The sequence below is a fragment of the Budorcas taxicolor genome, chromosome 3 (genome assembly GCF_023091745.1).
Source record: "Budorcas taxicolor isolate Tak-1 chromosome 3, Takin1.1, whole genome shotgun sequence".
Classification (NCBI taxonomy): Eukaryota; Metazoa; Chordata; class Mammalia; order Artiodactyla; family Bovidae; genus Budorcas; species Budorcas taxicolor.
In genome coordinates, this window is record NC_068912.1 from 10,159,694 (window position 1) to 10,179,716 (window position 20,023).

A 20,023-nucleotide genomic window follows, 5' to 3' on the forward strand; every position below is an offset into this window, starting at 1 on the left:
GAACCCAGCCATCCCTTGATGAGGTTTATTGAGAGTGGTATTAAAAGTTAGAATGGTTCATTGCAGTTGGGTTCCCATTTCTTCTTGTGTGTCTCTTATCGTGGTACGAGGCTATTTCAGACTTTTCTGGTTCCACTAAATGTGGGGGACCTGGAGCCAGTATAGATCCAAGGCTTGTATGGCTTGAACATGAGCAGAGAAGAGTCTAGAACTTACAGGGGTGTGTCACTGTTGCCTGCCTCATCTCCTGCTCTTCCATAGGCCCTCTTCCATGTGTAGGGAGCAGACCCAAAACACTGGGGTCTTAATGAGAATTCTGTAGTGGGCATGTAGCCATAAGGAAGTCAAAGGAAGCCAGTGAATCTTTTCTTGATCATAAACTATTGTCTTGCATTCTGTTCTAGAGAAATACAGGGCTAAATGCCTTCCCCACAGGCCAGTACTTGTCTTTTGCCCAGATCACTCCACAGGCCAGTCTCTTGTCAGCTCAGCCGGTGTCAGGATTTGATGATTAATCCAGGTGCTCAGATGGGGAGGGCATTTGCTTTGGATGGGCGGGCCCCAGGCCTGATTCTAGTGGTCATAAGAGTGAAGCACTAGAACAGGAGGTATGAAGACTGCACCCTGCAGTGAGATTCCTGCTTTTTTCTTGCCTCTGTGTAAGCTGAATGATCCGTGTGGTCCTCACGTGGCTCCTTCTGACTTTTTGTGCTAACCTCCTAGCAGTGAGGTCACAGCACCAGCCTGAATGCAGAATATATCATAAAGGAGATAGGGATCTTTGAAATTCTCATCCACCTTGCCCAAGTCTCTTGATTTTGTATTTGGCTCAAAATCTAGGCCTTTTATTGTTTCCACTCAGGGCCAAGGGTTGTCACAGGACAATCCTTAGTTTCCCAAAAGCACTTTGCTCCTTTATCCCATCCTCTGCATCCCCTAACTCAGTCATCTAAGGCCAGAGCTCTTTTCTCTGCTCAGGCGTTATTGACAGGATAAGCCCTGACCTTCAGATAGGTCAGGTGAAACGACCAGGTCTTCTGGCCCAGAAGCTCTCTGTCGGCTCCCTCTGCAAGCTCCAACTCAGGTACTATGTGTAACTTACTGTCTTGTTCTCTTGTCACTGACTTTGTCCATAAGTCTCAAGTTCAAGGAATTTCCCTCCTGTGCTTTTTTATTTTACTGATTTGTCAAGCAAAGCTAGGTCAGAGTTTTAGAAGAGTATCCAGGGCTTATCTGGAGATGGATGAATGAGTTCAGGTTTGTATGTGTTATCACATATCTTGATAATATTTCTGGCAATGGAGTTTTTCTATTTAGTCCCTTCTCTGCTCCAGGTGGTGGAGCTTCTTCCACACTTCCTAAAGGAGCTCAGATATAAACTTTGCAATGAGCTGATATGTGGAATAAAAGGAGAAAGGGAAATGTGGTTTCTGCTTTACTTTTACACTCAGACTTAGCGTCAGTCTATTCTCAGAATTAGAAATGTGTATGTCAGTTTTCCATGCTGACCTTGGCTTCCCGCCAGCCACTCTGCATGTGCAGGTGAGGCAGAGGCTGGTCCATAGAGAGCTGAGAGGCTGTTTGCCAAGGTGGTTTTCTTGGACTGTATGGCAGCTGCAAGACAGGGTGGGGTGGGGTGAAATGAGGAGTGGACGGGACCACACCTTCTTCCTTTTGCTGTCTATTCCTCGTCTGACTAAAAGCCCAAAAATTTTTTAGCAACTAGACTAGGACCAGCTCTTCCGGTGGGGACAGTAGCTACCCTGCTCTGCCAAGGAAGGCTGATGTTTCCAAGTCAGACAGCAGGGGGCATGGGTGCCTTTGGATAGGAGGCTGCCTAAACCAGAAGGCCTTCGTCCCAACTTCTGAAATTTCTTCCTCCTGCCCAGTGAATAGTATCCGGAGGGTGGCTGAGCTTGAGGCGGTCGGTGCCCCAGGAAACTGCCTTGCTCTACTCTGCTGTCCTGCAGCTGAGCCTGTTACACTTTCATGGCAGGCAGCAGGGTGCCGTCTCCTGGGGTATGCAGGGGTCTCAAGCAGACAAGTGTCTCCACTACCCCACCAGTGTTCAGGCTCAGCCTCTTCCCAGCCCATGCCTTCTTCCAGTTCTAGTAAACAGTGCCAAGTGAATGTAATTGTTCTCTGAGCCTTCTCTAGGGGCTCAGCAGCTGCTGCTGTTTTCTTCATTTTAAAAAATTTATTTGCCACTTGGTAAAAGCCACTGGGATGTTTTTTTCCAGCCTTGGGCAAGTTGAAGCTTTGGAATCTGGAGAGAATGAGGTCATCTGGACCTCATTGCTTTTTTGTGAAGGCAGCATAGGCTTGGCCAGTCACCCGCCCACCCCTGGAGCTATGTCTGGGGATGAGGCCACCCCTACCTAAACATGGGAAATGAGAGGTAGGCCTGATCTTATACCCAGTCTGTGTCCAGGGCCCTTTGGCCTAGGCTCATGATGGGTGGGCACGTCCTCCCAGCAGCTACCTTAACTTTTATCAAGGACAGTTATTGGTGCAAAATATGTAGTGATTTTTAGACTATTCCCACGTACCCCTAAGCCTATGTTTTCCTCTTCTCCTGACCAGGTAAACTGTCTTGAGCCCCACCCTCACCTGCCTGTGCTGGCAACCAGTGGCCTAGACCATGATGTCAAAATCTGGGCACCCACAGCTGAAACTTCCACTGAACTTACAGGGTTAAAGGATGTAAGTAACTGACTAAGGATTTCTTCTTTCTGCTTATCAAAATACTATTAGGAGTTTTCATTGTTATAGGAAGGAATAACTTGCTGTACAGTTTTTTAAAGGCGCTGCTCTAACACCATCCCCCACATTCCTGTCATTGCCTCTCTAGGAATAGTCCCAGTCCAGGGGTCCGTGGCACAGCTTTTAAGTGCCTCTCGTTAATGGTAGAGTAGGGTAGGGGACATCGTTAGGAAAAATCATCCACCTTCTCAATGGATGAACCTGGAGCATCCTTTCTTAATCTCATCTAGCTCACTCCAGTTTAATAAGCTTCTAAGGGAAGATTTTACTGGGCTGGAACACCAGCCTTTTCTGATCAAGTCTAGGGTTTATATTCATCGCCCAATCCCCTCATCCTCTTCGGTTCCAGGTGATTAAGAAGAACAAGCGGGAACGGGATGAAGATAGCTTGCACCACACTGACCTGTTTGATAGCCACATGCTCTGGTTCCTCATGCACCACCTGAGACAGAGACGCCATCACCGGGTAAGTGGGAGTGGAAAGTGAGCTCCCAAGGGCAGTGACCCTCTCAAGAGGGGGAAACATCCCAGTGCATACTTCCTCATTGCTTTAGGAGGAATCAGGTGAAGTTGGTTGGGTTTCCTATCCATTATTCCCCATCCCCATCAGAGCCTTCCTGTAGCCTTGGCCAAGCCACTAGTGGAAATAGATGGTGTCTGTTCTGTGTTCTCCATCACCATGCATGCGCCAGGGTGTCTTCAAAAAGGCGAACACATGAGGGCGGGGAAGGAGTTGAGAAGAAATAATAAATCTCAGGCTGTCTTCTGTTTTTTCTCTCATGCCAGAAGAGACCTTGGGGTAGGGTTTAGCAAACTGGCAGTTTTGGCAAGTGCCTGCTTTTTGTAAATAAAGTATCGTTAGAATATAGCCACCCCCATGCATTTATGTATTGTCTGGCTGCTTTCATGCTACAACAGGAAAGCAGAGTTGAATAGTTGTGACAGAGATATGGCCCATGAGTCTAAAATATTTACCATCTGGCCCTTTAAGAAAAATTCTGCTGACCCCTGGGCTAGAGCATATAAATTGTAGCTAAGGCCTAACAGGCTTGACCTTGTTCCAAGGAAATTACTAATAAGCCTTTCCCATCCTACAGCGCTGGCGAGAACCTGGGGTTGGGGCCACAGACGCCGACTCTGATGAGTCTCCCAGCTCCTCAGACACATCGGACGAGGAGGAGGGTCCTGACCGGGTGCAGTGCATGCCATCCTGAGGCCTCACACCCAGGAGGGGTGGGCTGGGGCTGCCAACCCGATCCTGCCTGGGCAGCCCTTTCCTGTGCCAGGCCCTAACATTCAGCAGAAACGCACTTTGGACTTTTTTGCTTTAGATTTAAAAAAAAAAAAAAAAAAAAGACATCCCAGGAGGACAAGCCAGAGGGGAGCACACCTACAGAGAGTATCTAGGAGTGGGAGTTGAGCCCTGGAATGGGGCTCCATGGAGAGGTGCATAGGACTCAGCAGAAGTGGCTTTTCCCCAGCCCTTTCCGGGGGAAGGGAGAGCCTGTTCTGCTAACTGGTTTGGGGCAGGGAGTGGGGTTTCCTTTTCCTCGGTCTCCCTTGTTTCTTGGGTGGCGGGTGGGGGGACAACTGGCTGTTCAGTACCGAGGGGCCAGACTGGGGGTGGCAGAAATGCCACACTCTCTTTGGTTTAGGTTTTTGACTTTATTTTCTTTATTTTTTAAAAGTCTATGACAGTTGCATTGTTTTTTCTCCGCCCGCCTGCCCCCCAACCCCCGAGCAACCCCATCCCAGGATCCTGTTTTTCTGGGAAGTCTTTTTAATAAGAGTCCCTAACCATCCTACACTCTTCACTTTCCTTTCCACCCCATTCATTCTCTGAACTTATCACAGTGTTTTGCACTTGATTATGTATCCTTCACTTTCTTCTTTTTCCCATCATCCCCTCAGTAGGTCTGGTGAGGGAGGTTGGGGGGAGGTGGGAGGAGGGGCAGAAGTGGAAGCATAGGAAGGATGTTACCTCTTCTCTTACTTTAAAAAAAAAGTTGTTTGGTGGCAGCAATCTCCCTGTCCCTATCACTGTTAGAGGCCTAATTTTATATCTATAAATATATTAAAAAGCAACTCAAAATTGGATGTATCACGTTAAAATTATTGTCAAAGTTTAAATACCTATATATTCTCTATGACTGCAATAAAGGGACTTCAGGAGAGAGTGAGTGAGAGTAATGGTGTGGAGGTGTCACCTGGGGTCAGCCTACCCTCTGTGCATGGCCATTGGAGACTGGGGCTTAACTCTTTAGGTTTTATGAGGCTCCGGAATGGAAGGATCCTGAATTCTGCCCTTCTGTGCTTTCCCACCATGGTTGCAGGGTTGAGGAACTCCCTTTCAGCTTTTTGCCCCAGATATCCTACCTCTCCTTAAGTCTTGTAAGGGTTCCTAGGATGGCTCTTCTAGCCAGAGACTGGCTTATCTTTAAAACTTGACTGAATTATGACTTCAGGAAGGGTCCTGCCACTGCAGACCATTTCCCCTAGTACCATGTGTGACAGAAGACACACTCACTCTGACCTTTATCTGCTTGATTCTTTAAGCTATCCAGCTTCACACCAGCTCCCTTCCTAATGGAAGAGTATAGGGAAAGACCTCCTGGGTTTGGCTTTCTACCTTGTCCACCTTCCTATATCTTGGGATTGAAGGACAAGTTAATCTAAGAATTGATTAAGGCGGCTGGGATTGTGTCAGTGGTCAATAAATAGGAAAGTCCCAGTTGAATTCTTGCCCTTAAATGCTTTTGCTGCTATTTCTTTGTCCCCAGCTAGGAATTCTGCATCCTGGGACAGTCAGATTCCACTAGAACAGGCCAGGAAGGAAGGGAAGAGTGAAAGGATGGAATTCCCAGATACTCCTTCCTCCTGTCCCTTTTCCTAGCAGCTCTCAGACCAGATGTTAGCTGCTGCACTTCCTTCCAGGGGTAGGGAATGTGTGGTGACTGAGTGGTCTGTGTTCTTTACTGCTGGTAGGGTGATGGAGTGGGCTGAAACCATGCACTCTGGAATTTGTTGTGTATTTTCTCTCAGTAAAGCTTTTTTTTTGTTTTTCCTGACTGCTGCTCTGTGTGTGATATGTGAGCCATTCACTGTGATGGGCTGTTTCTGCTCCTTTCAGTATGGTGCCTGACCTTAGTTTTATTACAATTTTAGGAAGTCCAGCTTGGTATATCCGTGTTTCCAGCAGTTGGGCTCCAGCTGGAGACTGTATAAGTGAAACAGGCCTCACAGTTCAGTGATAACTTAGAAGATGAGGGAAGGGAGTGATACTATTTAGGGGTATCTTCCTGACCTCTGTTCCAGGCTGCAGTTAAGGATTTGGGGGTAAATTTTGCTCTCCCTCCCTTCCCAGTCATCCAAAGTCTCCAAAATCTTGGTCATTCACAGAAATTCTAAAATCAGTTAGGTACAGTACAATCAATCACCTTTATTCCAGGGTTAGAACAAGGCCGTGCACACTGCAGACAGGAGCAGAGAATGGGGCAATCTCACAGCAGTATGCGGGTGGGGGGCAGGTTAGTCTTTTTAGATTATTTTGCCTTACAGAGAAATTTACTACACTCTGGTGAAAATGAACCCTGTCTCCCTTCTCTCATCTCATCCTCTCCTCTCTTCAAAGGAAGCCTCGCTTTGAAGAGCCTCTTTATTCCCTCTCTCTCTCTCTCTCTCTCTCTTCCTCAGACTCTATCACACATAACATATCCTGGCTTGGAAGGACAATTCATGCTCATTTTCCACCTCCCAATTCTACAAGTATCTCTCTCTCCTTGAAGGAGAAAGCCAGACAGGGCTGAGGAAACTTGGGAAGGTCCTTTAAGGCAAAACTGTGGAGTACTCGAGGTGTATGTTTTAAGGCAGGTGTCCGCAGCAGTGGCCAGAGGGGAGGGGATGGGCTGGGCTGGGCTGGGCTGGGCTGGGCTGGTAGAGGGTGCTCTCCAGCCAGTCTGGCTTCTTCCCTCTCCAACAGCCAGCCCTTCCCTCCCACTGAAGTTTTGTTCCCAACATCCCAAAAGCTCCCCACCTCACTTAAACTCTCTAAATAGTCTCTTGAGATTACATGTGAAATTAAAGTTTAAAAAAGTCTTCTTTTTTGACTATATAGCAATTTGACTCTGCCACTCCCTTCAGTGTGGCATTCGCCTTCCACCCCCACCCGGGCCTTGACAATAAGTTAATGCTAGACACCACAGAAGAAGGGTACACATGGCAGTGCGGGTTTAATATACATATATGTAGAATATATATGTACACACAGTTAGCACGGTCAGGGTGGGGAGGGCTCACTTGGGACAGGCAGGAGGCTGGGGTCACTGTACTCTATAGTGATTTGGCTAGGAGGCGTTCACAAGCCCAAGGTGCCAGGATATTGAGGGAGAGGGGTTACCAAGCCCCCTCCTGGACTGAATTGGGGATCAGTGCAACGGAAACACTGTAGTTAGCTTCTTCCGTTCTTTCTACCTTGGGGGAGGGGCTTCTAGACCACGGAGAGAGGGAACTTTGCCTGCAATAACCACGTTGGGACTCTGTAGGTGGAAACAGGGCTGGAATTAAAACCTAAGGATTTCTATTCTAGGAACTCCCAAGGTTAGTATATGCAACAGTCTGAGTAGGAATAAACGAGTAGAAAAGAGAACTCCTCTCTGCCTTCATCCCCTCAGGCTCAGTGGTGGGGGCATGTTCCCAGCATAGTCTCTCCAGAGGTGGGGGATGGGGGTGGAATCTAGTGCTGGGTTCTCCATGGGGTTTGAACTTTGGGGCCAGGGAAGGATCCAGTGATGTCTCTCTTCAGGTCCCTGGCTCATACCCACCCTAGGCCTATGAAAGGGGAGCAAAAGGGGACCTGCTGGTGCCCAGGCCCTCTAACCTGAGGAACAGTCAGAGACAGGACTCCTCAGCCAGTCCAGCATTGGGGTACAAACACAAACTCTGGCTTCTTTGCCCCTTGCTTCTCTTTGCCCCTTCCAGGTGGGGGTTGGGTGGCCTCTTCATTTTCCCTCTCACTGCTTTTCATTAGATTCACCCAGCTCTCCCATGCCTCACTCTTGCCTTGCCTCCTCAATGTAGGAAAAGACAGGTCCTTTCTGTTCCCACACTTGGAGGTGGGGGAAGAGTGGAGGAAAGGGAAGTAAGAGAATGTGTCTATTTCTATTTGCATAGAAATAGCCCTCAACTCCCCCCAGAGTGGGGAAACTGAGCCCCACCACCACCCCCAGCCCCTGACCCCCATCCCCTCACAAGGAGGAGGAACTAGATGAGCTAGACATGTAGACAGACAGCCAGAGCGTGCGCACACGCACACACACGCGCACAGTAAGGGGTTAGGACTGGGTTAGTAAGTGGGTAGATGGGGGAGGGCTGCCCTTGCCCCTCCCCTGGAGGATGGGGAAAGAGTAGTCTGATGAAGGTCCAACCTTCCTCCTCTTCCTCCCCCTTGCTCAGGCTTTCTTCGGTGGAGGAGCCAATTTGATGATCTCTTCCTCAGAGGGCTGCCGGATAATGTCTGAGGGCAAAAAGGGACATGTCCAGGGACAGAAGTCATGGGAGACAGCAGGTAGGCCAACAGAGCCTCTGTCCTCCCAAAATTCAAGTATCCCACGGGTAGTCCGTGGGAGGGGCAGAGCTGCGCGTGAAAGGCATGGCCTCTTACCTTTGTACTTCTTGGCACTGGGGATACGGGTTAGCTTGGTGTCCAGCTCATCTTCCTCAGAGATCTTCAGAACACGGGTTCTGTAGTCAACCACCATAGTGAGGAGGTCAGGACGGCGGGAGATCTCAAAGATGTGCTCGATGTAAGAGAGGTTGTCTAGAGGAAGGCAGGAGACAGGGTCAGAGCCAGACTGTAGCTGTCGGCTTCCCCTACACTACCGGACTGGGCTTCAAGAACGGAGACTGGGCGCGCCCCCCGGAAGAGGGAGGCCTCCCTGGAGGACAAGGGGTGACGAAGCCAGGAACAGAAAGCCAGAGGACTGTTCCCGGGAAGGACAGGTCATTGATCAGTTAAGATTACAGACTTAGAATGTGAGATGTAGGTGAAACACCAGGTTCCACATGGGAGGGGAGGGAAGCAGAGAAAATAAAGTGGCCTTCCAAATACCCATCATCTGCCCTGTCCCTCTTCCTTTTTTCCTCCAAGTAAGCATCAGAACGGGGGCTTCACTGGTGGCTCAGTGGTAAAGAATCCGCCTGCCAATGCAGGAGACTCAGGTTCGATCCCTGGACTTGGAAGATCCCGGAGAAGGAAATGGCCACCCCCTGCAGTATTCTTGCCTGGGAAATCCCATGGACAGAGGACGTGACTTAGCGACAGAACCACAACATGCATCAGAATTTCCTCGCAGCCCAAGTGGGACTGGAGGGTGGGATCTGAGACAACCTGGGGGAGATTCTGGGCCTAGTGAGAAGGGTAACTGTGAACAAGAAGGTACGGACACGACCAGAGGGATGGTGCCTGTGAGCTGGCCAGCTCTAGGAGACTGCCGGGGCCGCCTTGCCTGGCTCCTCCCCTCTACTGCAGTAGTCCGCCGAGGGCAGCATGCCCTCCTCCAGCCTCCCTGTATTCCATGCTGCAGGTTCATCTCTCCGAAAGGGCCCTCAGGTCATTCACCCCACCTATCAAATGCTGCATCACTCAAGGCCCTCCACAGCACAGTCTCAACTCACCTTGCCAGCCACTTCTAAACACACTGTGTCCCTCTGCCTAGCAGGTCTTCCTTTGGATCCTACCTTTGAAATCCCCCTTGCCCCACAGGGCCATCTTAAACACGAGTTCCTCCCCAAAGCCCTTTCCAGGGCAGTGGTCTCTAAAAGTAGACAAGGAAATGATAGAACTTATGGTTTTAAATTTTTATCACTTTGGACTTCTAATGTTCTATTATATATGTGATAACAGGATCTGAGTAACATCTGCTGAATTAATATTTTTACTGACAAGGGAACCATGAAGAATGTAAAGACCACTGCCGTAGAGCCGGTCTCCTCTCCTAGAGCATTCCTCTCACCCTGCCTTCTCAGAGAGGAGGTCTTTGTACAGGAGGTCTGATTTCTACTTGCTGCATGACCTGAGCCTGAGAGGCTGGCGGTCAGACGCCTGTGGCCCCTCCCCCACCTTTGTCCAGCTTGTTGTGGCTCTCCAGGAAGCTAAACCAGGCACTGCCAGTAGTGATCTCCTCACTCTTCTCACTGGGGATGTCCTCCTTGCAGGCTGACTTGAGCTGCTCCAGATCTTCAAGGGTAATGTTGTTGGTCAGGTCCTGGAGGAGGGTCCCGTACTCGGCCATGACTGTAGTTGGGGGAACAAGGAGACAGGACGCTGAACTTGAGCTTCAGGATCTGGTTCACTCACTGGCACTGCCCACTTCCTCAGCCCTGCCAGGCATGTGCCCTGAACTCAGGCTGGGGAGGCCAGGGCTGGAGGGAGTAAAGGAAGACCCAAGGGAGACAAGAGCAGACAGGAAGTAACTGGAAAACTAGGGACCAGGCTCGAGTCTAGAGTGAAAAATCACACCACCTTCTCCCACCATCTCTTTTTCTTCCTTTTCCTCCCTGTAGCAGTAACCCTGGCAACAGCTCCCTGACTGAGGAGGCGGTTACCATAGCAACCTGCTTCTGACTTTCTCACCCAGATCGCCCCACCCACCTGCAACCCCTCCCCCTGTCGAAAAACAAAACAAAATACTCCAAAACAACTACCAGGGAAAGGCTTGCTGTGGCAGTAAGAAGCTAAAAAGAAGGGGCTGGGGTGGGCGGGGTGGCTCATGTTCTAGCTCCCATTCTTTTCCAGAAGCAAATGGGGTCCCTCAGTTCAACTCCCCACTACCCCACTAGTGACTCATTTTTGGATAGATGCCTAGTTGCCTGGTCTAATGGTCCCCTGGCCCCTCCATGCTCAGCCCTGTATTCACTGGGGTGGGGGTGGGGAGGGTAAAGCAATGGGCCACAGCCCCACCTTTGTAGAGCCCATTTTCTCCCTTGATGGCTGCCAGGCCTCCACACAACCCTCTCTCCTAGCCTTTGTGCTATGCCTACAGCCCCCACGCCCAAGAATACCAAGCGGCTGGCTCTGGCCCCCTGCCCAGTTCTCAGGCTGGCTGGGTGGCAGGGGGAAGGGGTTCAGATGCTGCTTTGGGAAAGTCTGGCAGGAAGGGGGCTGCCACTTCTGCTTCCATCAACATCCTGCTGGCACTACCTTCCACATGACCTCCCCAAAGCTGGGAAGGCTAGATCTCATTTAGGCCTTCACCCCATGCCCCTTGCATGATTCTTGGGTGAAAAGGGAGAGGACATCAAAGATCCTCCTTCCACTAAGATAGGGACTATGGCTAAGACAAAAAAAAGTCAGACCTTAGAATGAACTTTCTGGATTTGATAAAATATACAACTCTAGTGGTAGGTTTTTAAAAAGGGGCTTTTCCCCCCCAGGACTATATTTCTTTTATAATTAGAAAAGTAAAGCATTTACAAAAATAAGTTATGCCGTAAACACTCTGTAGCTAGACCAAGGGGTGGAGCAAGGAGGGAGACGACCTTGTACGAAACTGCCCACAGATCTCTCCAAGAATGGGCTAGGAATACTGCAGAAAGGGGCTGGCTGACACACCCCATTTTCCTTATTTCTGTTTATATGGAGGAACACTGAGGCGGAGAAGCATGGCCACTATATAGTAAGGGGTGTGGACCCAGAAGGCCCCATTCCCAGCCCCCTGCTTGGACCAGAACAAACAAGCCTCCCTTGGCGGCAGGCACCGTGACACAAACACAATAAGCCAGGAGGCAGGGCCAGCATGACCCCCACGAGAAGCAGGCACTTATATGCATGCTCACTTGCACACCCAGGTGCAGCCAGACAGAAGGGCCCAGCGGTGGCCCTGCCAGGCTGGGCCAGGAACAGTGCTCTCCGACTGTCAGCACCAGGACCGTCTCCGCCCTGAAATCTAGGTCACAGCAGCAGGCTCGAGCTCAGCCCCCGCCCCCTGCACTGATAATCCAAGGACAGGAGGTGGGGTATAGAGACAGGCGAATGACAGGGACAGGGTTCAGAGACAGGGATAATAATGAAGGGGGGTAAGGGCAGAAAGGAAAAGGGCAGCGTGGGAGGGAGGCCCTAAAGAAGACTGCCCCCACCGAGGAGCCTCTGGGACCAAGCCCTCAGCTAGAAAATGGGACAGACTTTAGGATCATGGCGCCCTGCTTTCATATCGAAGAAGTTTGTAAATGAGACATACTGTGGGAGGAGGGAGTGTGTGTGTGTGTGTGTGTGTGTGTGTGTGTGTGTAGCTCCTGGGAGGGAGGTGTGTGTGTGTGTGTGTGTGTGTGTGTGTGTGTGTAGCTCCTGGGAGGGAGGGGTGTGTGTGTGTGTGTGTGTGTGTGTGTGTGTGTGTAGCTCCTGGGAGGGAGGGGTGTGTGTGTGTGTGTGTGTAGCTCCTGGGAGGGAGGGGTGTGTGTGTGTGTGTGTGTAGCTCCTGGGAGGGAGGGGTGTGTGTGTGTGTGTGTGTAGCTCCTGGGAGGGAGGGGTGTGTGTGTGTGTGTGTGTAGCTCCTGGGAGGGAGGGGTGTGTGTGTGTGTAGCTCCTGGGAGGGAGGGGTGTGTGTGTGTGTGTGTGTGTAGCTCCTGGGAGGGAGGGGGGTGTGTGTGTGTGTGTGTGTAGCTCCTGGGAGGGAGGGGTGTGTGTGTGTGTGTGTGTGTGTGTGTGTGTAGCTCCTGGGAGGGAGGGGTGTGTGTGTGTGTGTAGCTCCTGGGAGGGAGGTGTGTGTGTGTGTGTGTAGCTCCTGGGAGGGAGGTGTGTGTGTGTGTGTGTAGCTCCTGGGAGGAAGGGGTGTGTGTGTGTGTATAGCTCCTGGGAGGGAGAGGGGGGTGTGTGTGTGTGTGTGTGTGTGTGTGTGTGTAGCTCCTGGGAGGGAGAGGGGTGTGTGTGTGTGTGTGTGTGTGTGTGTGTGTAGCTCCTGGGAGGGAGAGGGGTGTGTGTGTGTGTGTGTGTGTGTGTGTGTGTGTGTGTAGCTCCTGGGAGGGAGAGGGGTGTGTGTGTGTGTGTGTGTGTGTAGCTCCTGGGAGGGAGAGGGGTGTGTGTGTGTGTGTGTGTGTGTGTGTGTGTGTGTGTATAGCTCCTGGGAGGGAGAGGGGGGTGTGTGTGTGTGTGTGTGTGTGTGTGTGTGTGTGTGTGTAGCTCCTGGGAGGGAGAGGGGTGTGTGTGTGTGTGTGTGTGTGTGTGTGTGTATAGCTCCTGGGAGGGAGAGGGGTGTGTGTGTGTGTGTGTGTGTGTGTGTGTGTGTGTGTGTGTAGCTCCTGGGAGGGAGAGGGGTGTGTGTGTGTGTGTGTGTGTGTGTGTGTAGCTCCTGGGAGGGAGAGGGGTGTGTGTGTGTGTGTGTGTGTGTAGCTCCTGGGAGGGAGAGGGGTGTGTGTGTGTGTGTGTGTGTGTGTGTGTGTGTATAGCTCCTGGGAGGGAGAGGGGTGTGTGTGTGTGTGTGTGTGTGTGTGTGTGTGTGTGTGTGTGTAGCTCCTGGGAGGGAGAGGGGTGTGTGTGTGTGTGTGTGTGTGTGTGTGTGTGTATAGCTCCTGGGAGGGAGAGGGGTGTGTGTGTGTGTGTGTGTGTGTGTGTGTGTGTGTGTGTGTGTGTAGCTCCTGGGAGGGAGGAGGGTGTGTGTGTGTGTGTGTGTGTGTGTGTGTAGCTCCTGGGAGGAGTTAAGATTTAGGACTCTGAATCAAACACAGACTTACAGGGGAGGTAGGTGGGAAGGGATTAATGTGTATTAAGCCTGGGGGCGGTGGGTAGGACCTTTCTGTGAGAGTGGAATGGATGCAAGCAGGCCCCTAAGAGAAATGGGGTGGGGAGGTGTGTGCGCCAGAACCCTGTGTGGGTGCTGCTCTGAGTGTGGGCACAGGCACAGGGAGGCGGCGGTGCTGCTGTCTGTGGGTGTGTGTGCATGTTCTGGTAACGGATGTGTATGTGCCAACATTGGATGAGTGGTTCTGAGTGTATGTGGTCTAGTGTGTGTGTGTCTGACCAGCTGAGAGTATGTGAAAGCAGGCAGATAATCACAAGCTTACATCCAGAGAAAAGAGGAAGGGTAAGAGGGGGCCAACAGTATGGAGGAAGCAAACTGGCGTTGGGAGAGGGAGAGACTGAGGCTGCAAATGAGGAATCCTGCGGCGGCGGCAAAGGGGACAGGGAGCACAGAGTCCACAATGAGAAGGCTGCAGCCTGAGCTCAGCGGTTACCATGGCAACCTCAGTTCTGGTCCCCCCCTCCCAGTTGTCAGGACAATGACACCACTGGATGGGAGGGATGTGGGGAATGGTGAGTAAGAAGAGACAGAAAGGATAGGGGAAAGGCCCCATGAGGGAGCTGGGAAAGGCAGCCTGGTGGCCTGCCTCCCTGGAGACGGCCATCTGCCCAGGCCTGGGTGTGGCAGCAGGTGCAACAGCAGGGAATTGTTGGGGGAGTTTCCTTACTTGGTTCTCAAGTCTCCCTGGTCAACCATTATTCAGCTGTAGTCTGGCCATGATGGGTGCGGCTTGGCAGAAGCTTGGCTCCTTCACTCTCCATGTTGCTTTTCTCACCCAAGATTCAGAATTCCATAGGGCCTATAGAGATTCTCCTGTCCCCATAGCTCAGAAAGTCCTCCTGATCTCTGGAACAGGGCAGAGGCTGCCCAGGAACACCAGGCGGCCTGGGTGGAGGCCATTCTTGGGACAGGATACTCAGGCAGGAACCGGGAACCGGAGCTGAGGCTGCCAGGAAGTCAGTCCCCTTCCCTCCCAGATCATTCTGCGCTCTGCTCACCGCTTCCTCACACCTTCCTTCCTGCCTCCCTCTCCTCCTGAGCTGGCTGCAGGTGGGGCCCTTACAAAAGTCAAACCAACTGAGGATGCTGAGGGAGAGGGGCAAGAGGTAAGGGTTATATTCTGACCTTCTAGGATGGCAGTGGTCGGGAACATGAGAGGTGGGTGCTCCATGGGCACTGGGGAGGGAGAGGCAGGCCCTGGGGGCACTTGGAGAAGTCTGGCAAACTGGGGTAACCTCCTGTGGAGGAGGTGGCAGCACCCCAAGAATTTCTATGCATTTGGACATTAACTCATGATTATCCCCACTCCCTAGCATTTGGTTCCAAATCCTCAGTAAATTTAAGAAGCCTTAGGGTTAGGAGCTGCTACCCCTCCCTCCCTCACATCTGCTGCAGCTGCCTAAGCTGAGGGAAGCTGCAAGGACCTGGAGATCCCTGCAGCAGGCAGAAGGGGGCCTGTAGGCACTCAGGTCTGTCAGTCTTACTGCCTGGGCTTGAGAGGGTGGTACTCACAGCAAAGCAGAGGGATGGGGTGGGCAAGTGCCCAGTTAAGTTTGATCTGGGCCCCAAATTCAAGCAGTCCTGTAGTCCATCCCTAATTATCCCTTTACAGTCATACACAACTGTTCCCCTTAGCTTCTATTCAAACTTTTGTGGGGTGCAGAGGATGCATCTATATCTATAAAGTAGGAAGAAGAGGACTCTAGGACTCCATAGCCAGCTTGGGAATGAGGGGGTGAGGTAGGGCACCTGGACCTCCAAATGTTCAGTGCAAGAAGCAAAATGGGCTACGCCTGAGCACAGAGACAGGGGCGAAGCTTCTAGCCCTCAGTCTGAGAGAAGAAAGACTGGGCCCAAGAAGAGAGCGAGAGGAGACAGCAGGCAGGGCAGGGGAGAGGGCGTGGGGCTGCACCATTCTCTAATCATCTGGTTCTCTCTCTTCCTACTTGCATTTCTCTCCCATCTCTCTCTCTTCCTCGTCTATTACCTCTGTCCCTGGTCTTTAAATGGGCTTTCATCCTATCCTACCTGGTGGTAGCCGAGAATACCTTAGTACTCCTGGGTTCTGTGACTTGGTGTCCTCATTTTAATACACAGAGCTACTGTACTATTATAGCTACACTAGGAAGGAGTGAGTGTCCCTGCTATAAAGAAAATAAGTTTGCACACAGGTTAGTGATGTCTACCACTGCACAGTGGGTGACGCTGTTAAGAGAGTGAGGGGATGGCATGCAGGGTGTAATTCTGGTCCTATACGTGCATGACAATACATGCACACATGATGGGCACAGGTGTCAGGGAAGTGAGGAAGTAGGCAACCAGGGCAGCCAGCAGCCTAGGGCATCTCTGGCAATTTCCCCAATGGAGTGTTTAACCACAAAGGGAAGAGCAATTAAAGCTAATCGCTCTGACAGCCTGGAGGCCAGACACACAGGGAAACAAAACATACATATTCAGCATGTTTCCCCTAACTCCCAGTGGTCTCACCACCATCCTGCTTTCATCCTCCCTAATTTCTGAGCCTCTGTAGTCCATTCCCCAGCACTGTCCCCACTCTTCTGACCATCTCTGATTCTCACTTCCTTTCTCTCCCTGTTCCCTGACTGTATCTCCGTCCCTGTGTCCCTCTCTCCACGTTGTCTGCCTGTCACACACATTCCCCTCATTCTCTCTCCCTGATTTGGGCTCCATCCTTGGCTGACTCATACTCATTTCTTCTTTTTCTCTCTCTCCCTTTCTTCCACCCCCTCCTCCATCCCTTGGCCACTCAGAAGCCTAGAAGCCAGCCACTCCCAGCACCCTAAGCTCCAACTGGACCCAGCAACAGAGGCCATCAGCAGCCCCTACCCTCACTCAGTTTCAAAGTAGCAGCCTCACTCACCCTCAAGATCCTGTCTCCCTGTCCTAGAATGTGACCAGGATTTTCTGCCATTTTTTTTTTTTCATTGTTTTAAAGAGGGGCAATCCAAAGCCTAAGGCTGGGAGAAAATACCCAGAAAATCAGGGTGGACTTCAGCTGTCCTGTTAAGACTGATACTCTTCCAGGAGACTCACACAAGGGAGGCAGTGGGGATGAGATGGGGGCTTGGATGCCCAAGGGCAGGGCTGTTTGTGATTTGCTGTGTGCAGTTGATGTGTGTAAGAGTCACATGGCTGTGTGTCACCGTGTGTGTTGGCGTGTCTCTTGTAGGTGTGTGTGTGTCCCTGACAATTTTGACACGGATTATATGAAATGAATAGGTTTTACGTTAGCTACTTCACTCCTCTACACCCCCCAGTTCCCGACTCCTTCCCTCTGGACGAGCCTTCGACAATCCCACCTCTTCCCCAGGTGCAGAGACTGGATGAAGGCACGTGGTGCCAGCTGCCGAATTTAAGCCCTCGGAGTAGGGGCGGCTGCTGGCGGAACTGAGGCAGGGCTGGGCAGGGGGACCGCCAGCCGAGGCGAGTCCGAAGCCAGAGAAGGGGAGGGAGGGGCGGGAGCTGGCCCAGCCGAGCCGGCTGGGCGGGAAGCAGGCTGCATCCCAATCCCCAGGCCCCGGTCCGACTCCCAAACTGCCGTCCACCGTGGAACGGGCGGCCGGAGCCACGCAGCCTCCAGCACGCACTCAGCGCTCGAGCACACCGACAGAGACGGAGCCCGTGGGGCCTGACACGGAGCGAACCAGTCCGGGGCCCCCACGCTCCGCATCGGTCCCCAGGCGTCCCGGATCGACGCCCCTCCAAGCCCAGACCCCAGATCTGCCCCTCCCCGCGACACGTCCCCTCGCGGCCCTCTCACCGCCTCCGGGGCTGAGCGCTCAGGGAGCGGGCACTCTGGCGTCCCCGGTTCCTGAGCAGCGTCCGGAGCCTCCTCCTCGGCTCCCGCCGCCGCCGCCGCTTCTGCCGCCGCCGCCGCCGCCGCCTCTTCCGCCCGCGGAGCCTGAGCCCGAGCCCGGCGCCGCCTCACCCCACCCGGCCGGCCCGTGATGTCAGAGCCGGGGAGGGGCGAGGGGCGGGGGGCGGGGAGGGGGAGGGGAGGCAGGAGGGGGCTGGGGTTCTGGAAGACTCGGGATGGGGGCAGAAGTAAGGGAGGACTGGGCTGGTGACGCTGCCTCCTCCCCTAAACAGCCACCCCCTCCCCCCCATTCTCAGATTTAATTCTTCCCAAAGGAACACACACCTCCCCTTAAGACCTTTCGGTGACCACAGTGGCTGGGACCCTGGACAGCAAAGAGTAAGTTAGAGTTTGGAAGGCCTTTGGCCTCTGGATCCTTTTAGCTGCTTGACTCCGTGTTTGAAAAAAACCTTTTTCTTCCCTTTATGGGTCAGGGGAGCCGTAGTAAATGACCACTCAGATTTATCCACCTTGAAGGAGGGAGAGGGGGGAGGAGTGGAGTCCAGAAGCAAGGTGGGGGCTTTCTTCGCCTGTCCTGGAGTTACAGATCTTCTCTCGCCAGGATGGTGCCGGCTGCCCCCTGTGTTCCTCTCACCTTTCCCAAATTACCACCCTCCAGCCTTCCCCCTCCCCCCCTGCATCATGATGTAATTTTATTTTCTGGGGAGAAAAAGAGCAGCAATGAGCTCAGCATGCAAATATAGACGACTTGCAGAGCCGTGCTTCCCTCTGTCTCTTTGCTTTACCCCTCTGCCCAGGCCCAGCAGCCGCTCTCACTTCCCTCCACCCTAGGGACTTTCCTCCCTCAGATTCTCAGGCAGACTGCAAGCGGGAAGGAAGAAGTAGAAAAGCCTCTGTTTTCCTCTCCAGCCTAAAGGGTCTCTCCTCAACTCTGGCAGAGCCTGCTGATGAGGTCTGAGCCCCATCAGTGTCTGTGTCACCCCCGGGAATGCCCCGGCTTCACCTCAGTACCAGCCTCGGTTCCTTCACCTGGGTTCCAGCAGGGGACCACTCAGGAAGCCTCAGGTGAGCCCCTCCTTTCTTGAGACTACACTTCCCCTAGAAGAGGCTCCGGCTGGCTGCTCTGGGCCTCTCTCTGCTATGGCATCCTCTCCCCAGGGGGCCCTGTCCCTGCTCCTGCGACAGCAACATATTCTAACATGCTTTTGCATATGTCTCCTTTGTTCCGAGTTGTAGGGCCAAAACCTGTTTTGTTGACCCACCTCTGAGACTCAGAAAAACTGAATGACTTGCGTACAGTCAGTGAAAGATCCAGATCTTTCAGAGGCAGCCAGGTAAGGGGACTCAGGCTTCATGCTGGCTCTGCTCGTCTCTTGGGCAGGTTATGCCTCAGAGCCTGTGTCCTTGTGGGTAAGATGGGAACACTGATGTCTGTCTCACAGGGTTCTGGTGAGATTTAGAAATGGTAAGTCCCTAGTGACTGGCACGGATGGATGCTTAAAACATGGGAGCTATCGTTTAGTCCGGGGCTTTCCACTGACCTGTGCTAGAGAGTAGGTTCTGCAATGTTTTTGTATGGCCTAGTGCCCATACCATGTATTAAACATTTATTAGATGGGTACAAGTTGGATGAATAGGTGGTTTCTACTTTATGCTTCTGCCACCATCTCCAGGAAGACTTCCTGGATTTGTCTGTGGAAGGTGAAAACTTCTCTCACCTTAGGTCTCATTCATCCATGCTCAGACATCCTCTTAAGTTGTCCAGCAATGTCTTTATACTCAGGCTATGAAAACTGTAACATCTGTTAGTTATGGGCTTGTTCAGTTGCTTGTCCTTCACGCCTACTCCTGACTCCATTACACTTACCCCAGCCTGGGCCTGTGCTGGAGAGAATGTGGGTCCTTCCTGCCAGGATTGCCAGTGGGCCCCCAGGTCTGGGGGAATCCCCGTTGTACAAACTAAAAGGTCTCCTTTGTATTCCCTTGACCACTGTTCCAGCCCACGTTCTCCTAACTCTACTTGATTACTGTAACAGTCTGATAAGAGCTGGACTCCCTTCCTCTGGTATCTCCATCAGCTTCCTTCCCCCATCCATCCTGCTCATCACTGCCAGATTACATGTTGTTCTTCCTCCCTAGCTCACAGGACACCTCTGCGACCTAGGCCTGGATGCACACCAACCTCACAGCCACCATTTGAACTCTTCTTGTCTATGTGGTCTCCTCTCTATACCCCTAGCATGGCACATACATTCTGCCAGTGCTTTTGATGTTTTTACCACTTGAAATGTCTCCTCCCCAACTCCTTTGCCCCAATCAAATTCCTCTCTTCATTTAAGACCTAGAAAATACTCATTTCCGTTATGAAGCCATCAAAACCTATTCTCATCTCTCTTTTTCGAGTCTTTTCTATCCATTTGTTCCTTCTTTCAAAAAACATTTACTAAGGACTTCTTGTGTATCAAACCCTGTAGACACAGAGAAGAAGCCTGGGGTCCTTCCTTCCTTCAAGGGCTCACAGTCTGGTGGGAAGGACAGACACTAGAATACAGGTGGCAGGAGGTGGATGGAGAGAGTGTGGTGGGAACCCAGAGAAGGGAGCTGCAGGAAGGGCCACCTCTGGGAAGGCCTA

The 20,023-nt window shown here is 52.0% G+C and overlaps 2 protein-coding genes and 1 long non-coding RNA gene across 7 annotated transcripts in view; 2 read left to right on the plus strand and 1 right to left on the minus strand.

Moving 5' to 3' along the window:
* Positions 1-5,831, plus strand: part of DCAF8 (DDB1 and CUL4 associated factor 8) — a 40,830-nt gene extending 34,999 nt beyond the window's left edge. For 3 of the 4 annotated variants that reach the window (XM_052637192.1, XM_052637191.1, XM_052637193.1), the window contains exons 12-14: positions 2,584-2,703; positions 3,113-3,229; positions 3,861-5,831. In XM_052637192.1, the coding sequence (XP_052493152.1) occupies positions 2,584-2,703; positions 3,113-3,229; positions 3,861-3,977 (354 nt within the window). In that variant the 3' untranslated portion in view covers positions 3,978-5,831. The remainder of the gene's footprint in view (positions 1-2,583; positions 2,704-3,112; positions 3,230-3,860) is intronic. The other variant, XR_008199127.1, reaches the window with a different exon arrangement.
* A 351-nt stretch (positions 5,832-6,182) lies between these two features.
* Positions 6,183-17,486, minus strand: PEA15 (proliferation and apoptosis adaptor protein 15). Its single transcript, XM_052637194.1, has 4 exons — positions 17,335-17,486; positions 9,881-10,054; positions 8,423-8,578; positions 6,183-8,275 (listed from the first exon to the last, which is right to left on the minus strand). The coding sequence occupies exons 2-4, from the start codon at positions 10,050-10,052 to the stop codon at positions 8,211-8,213; spliced, it is 393 nt and encodes a 130-aa protein (XP_052493154.1). The 5' UTR covers positions 10,053-10,054; positions 17,335-17,486; the 3' UTR covers positions 6,183-8,210.
* Positions 17,487-17,619: 133 nt separating this feature from the next.
* On the plus strand, positions 17,620-19,756 carry LOC128044553 (uncharacterized). 2 transcript variants are annotated; one of them, XR_008199107.1, is made up of 4 exons: positions 17,620-17,769; positions 18,301-18,456; positions 18,628-18,725; positions 19,531-19,756. It is a non-coding gene; the product is annotated as an uncharacterized LOC128044553 (long non-coding RNA). The 2 variants fall into 2 exon arrangements; XR_008199108.1 differs by having other exon boundaries at positions 18,330-18,456.
* The last annotated feature ends 267 nt before the right edge of the window (positions 19,757-20,023 follow it).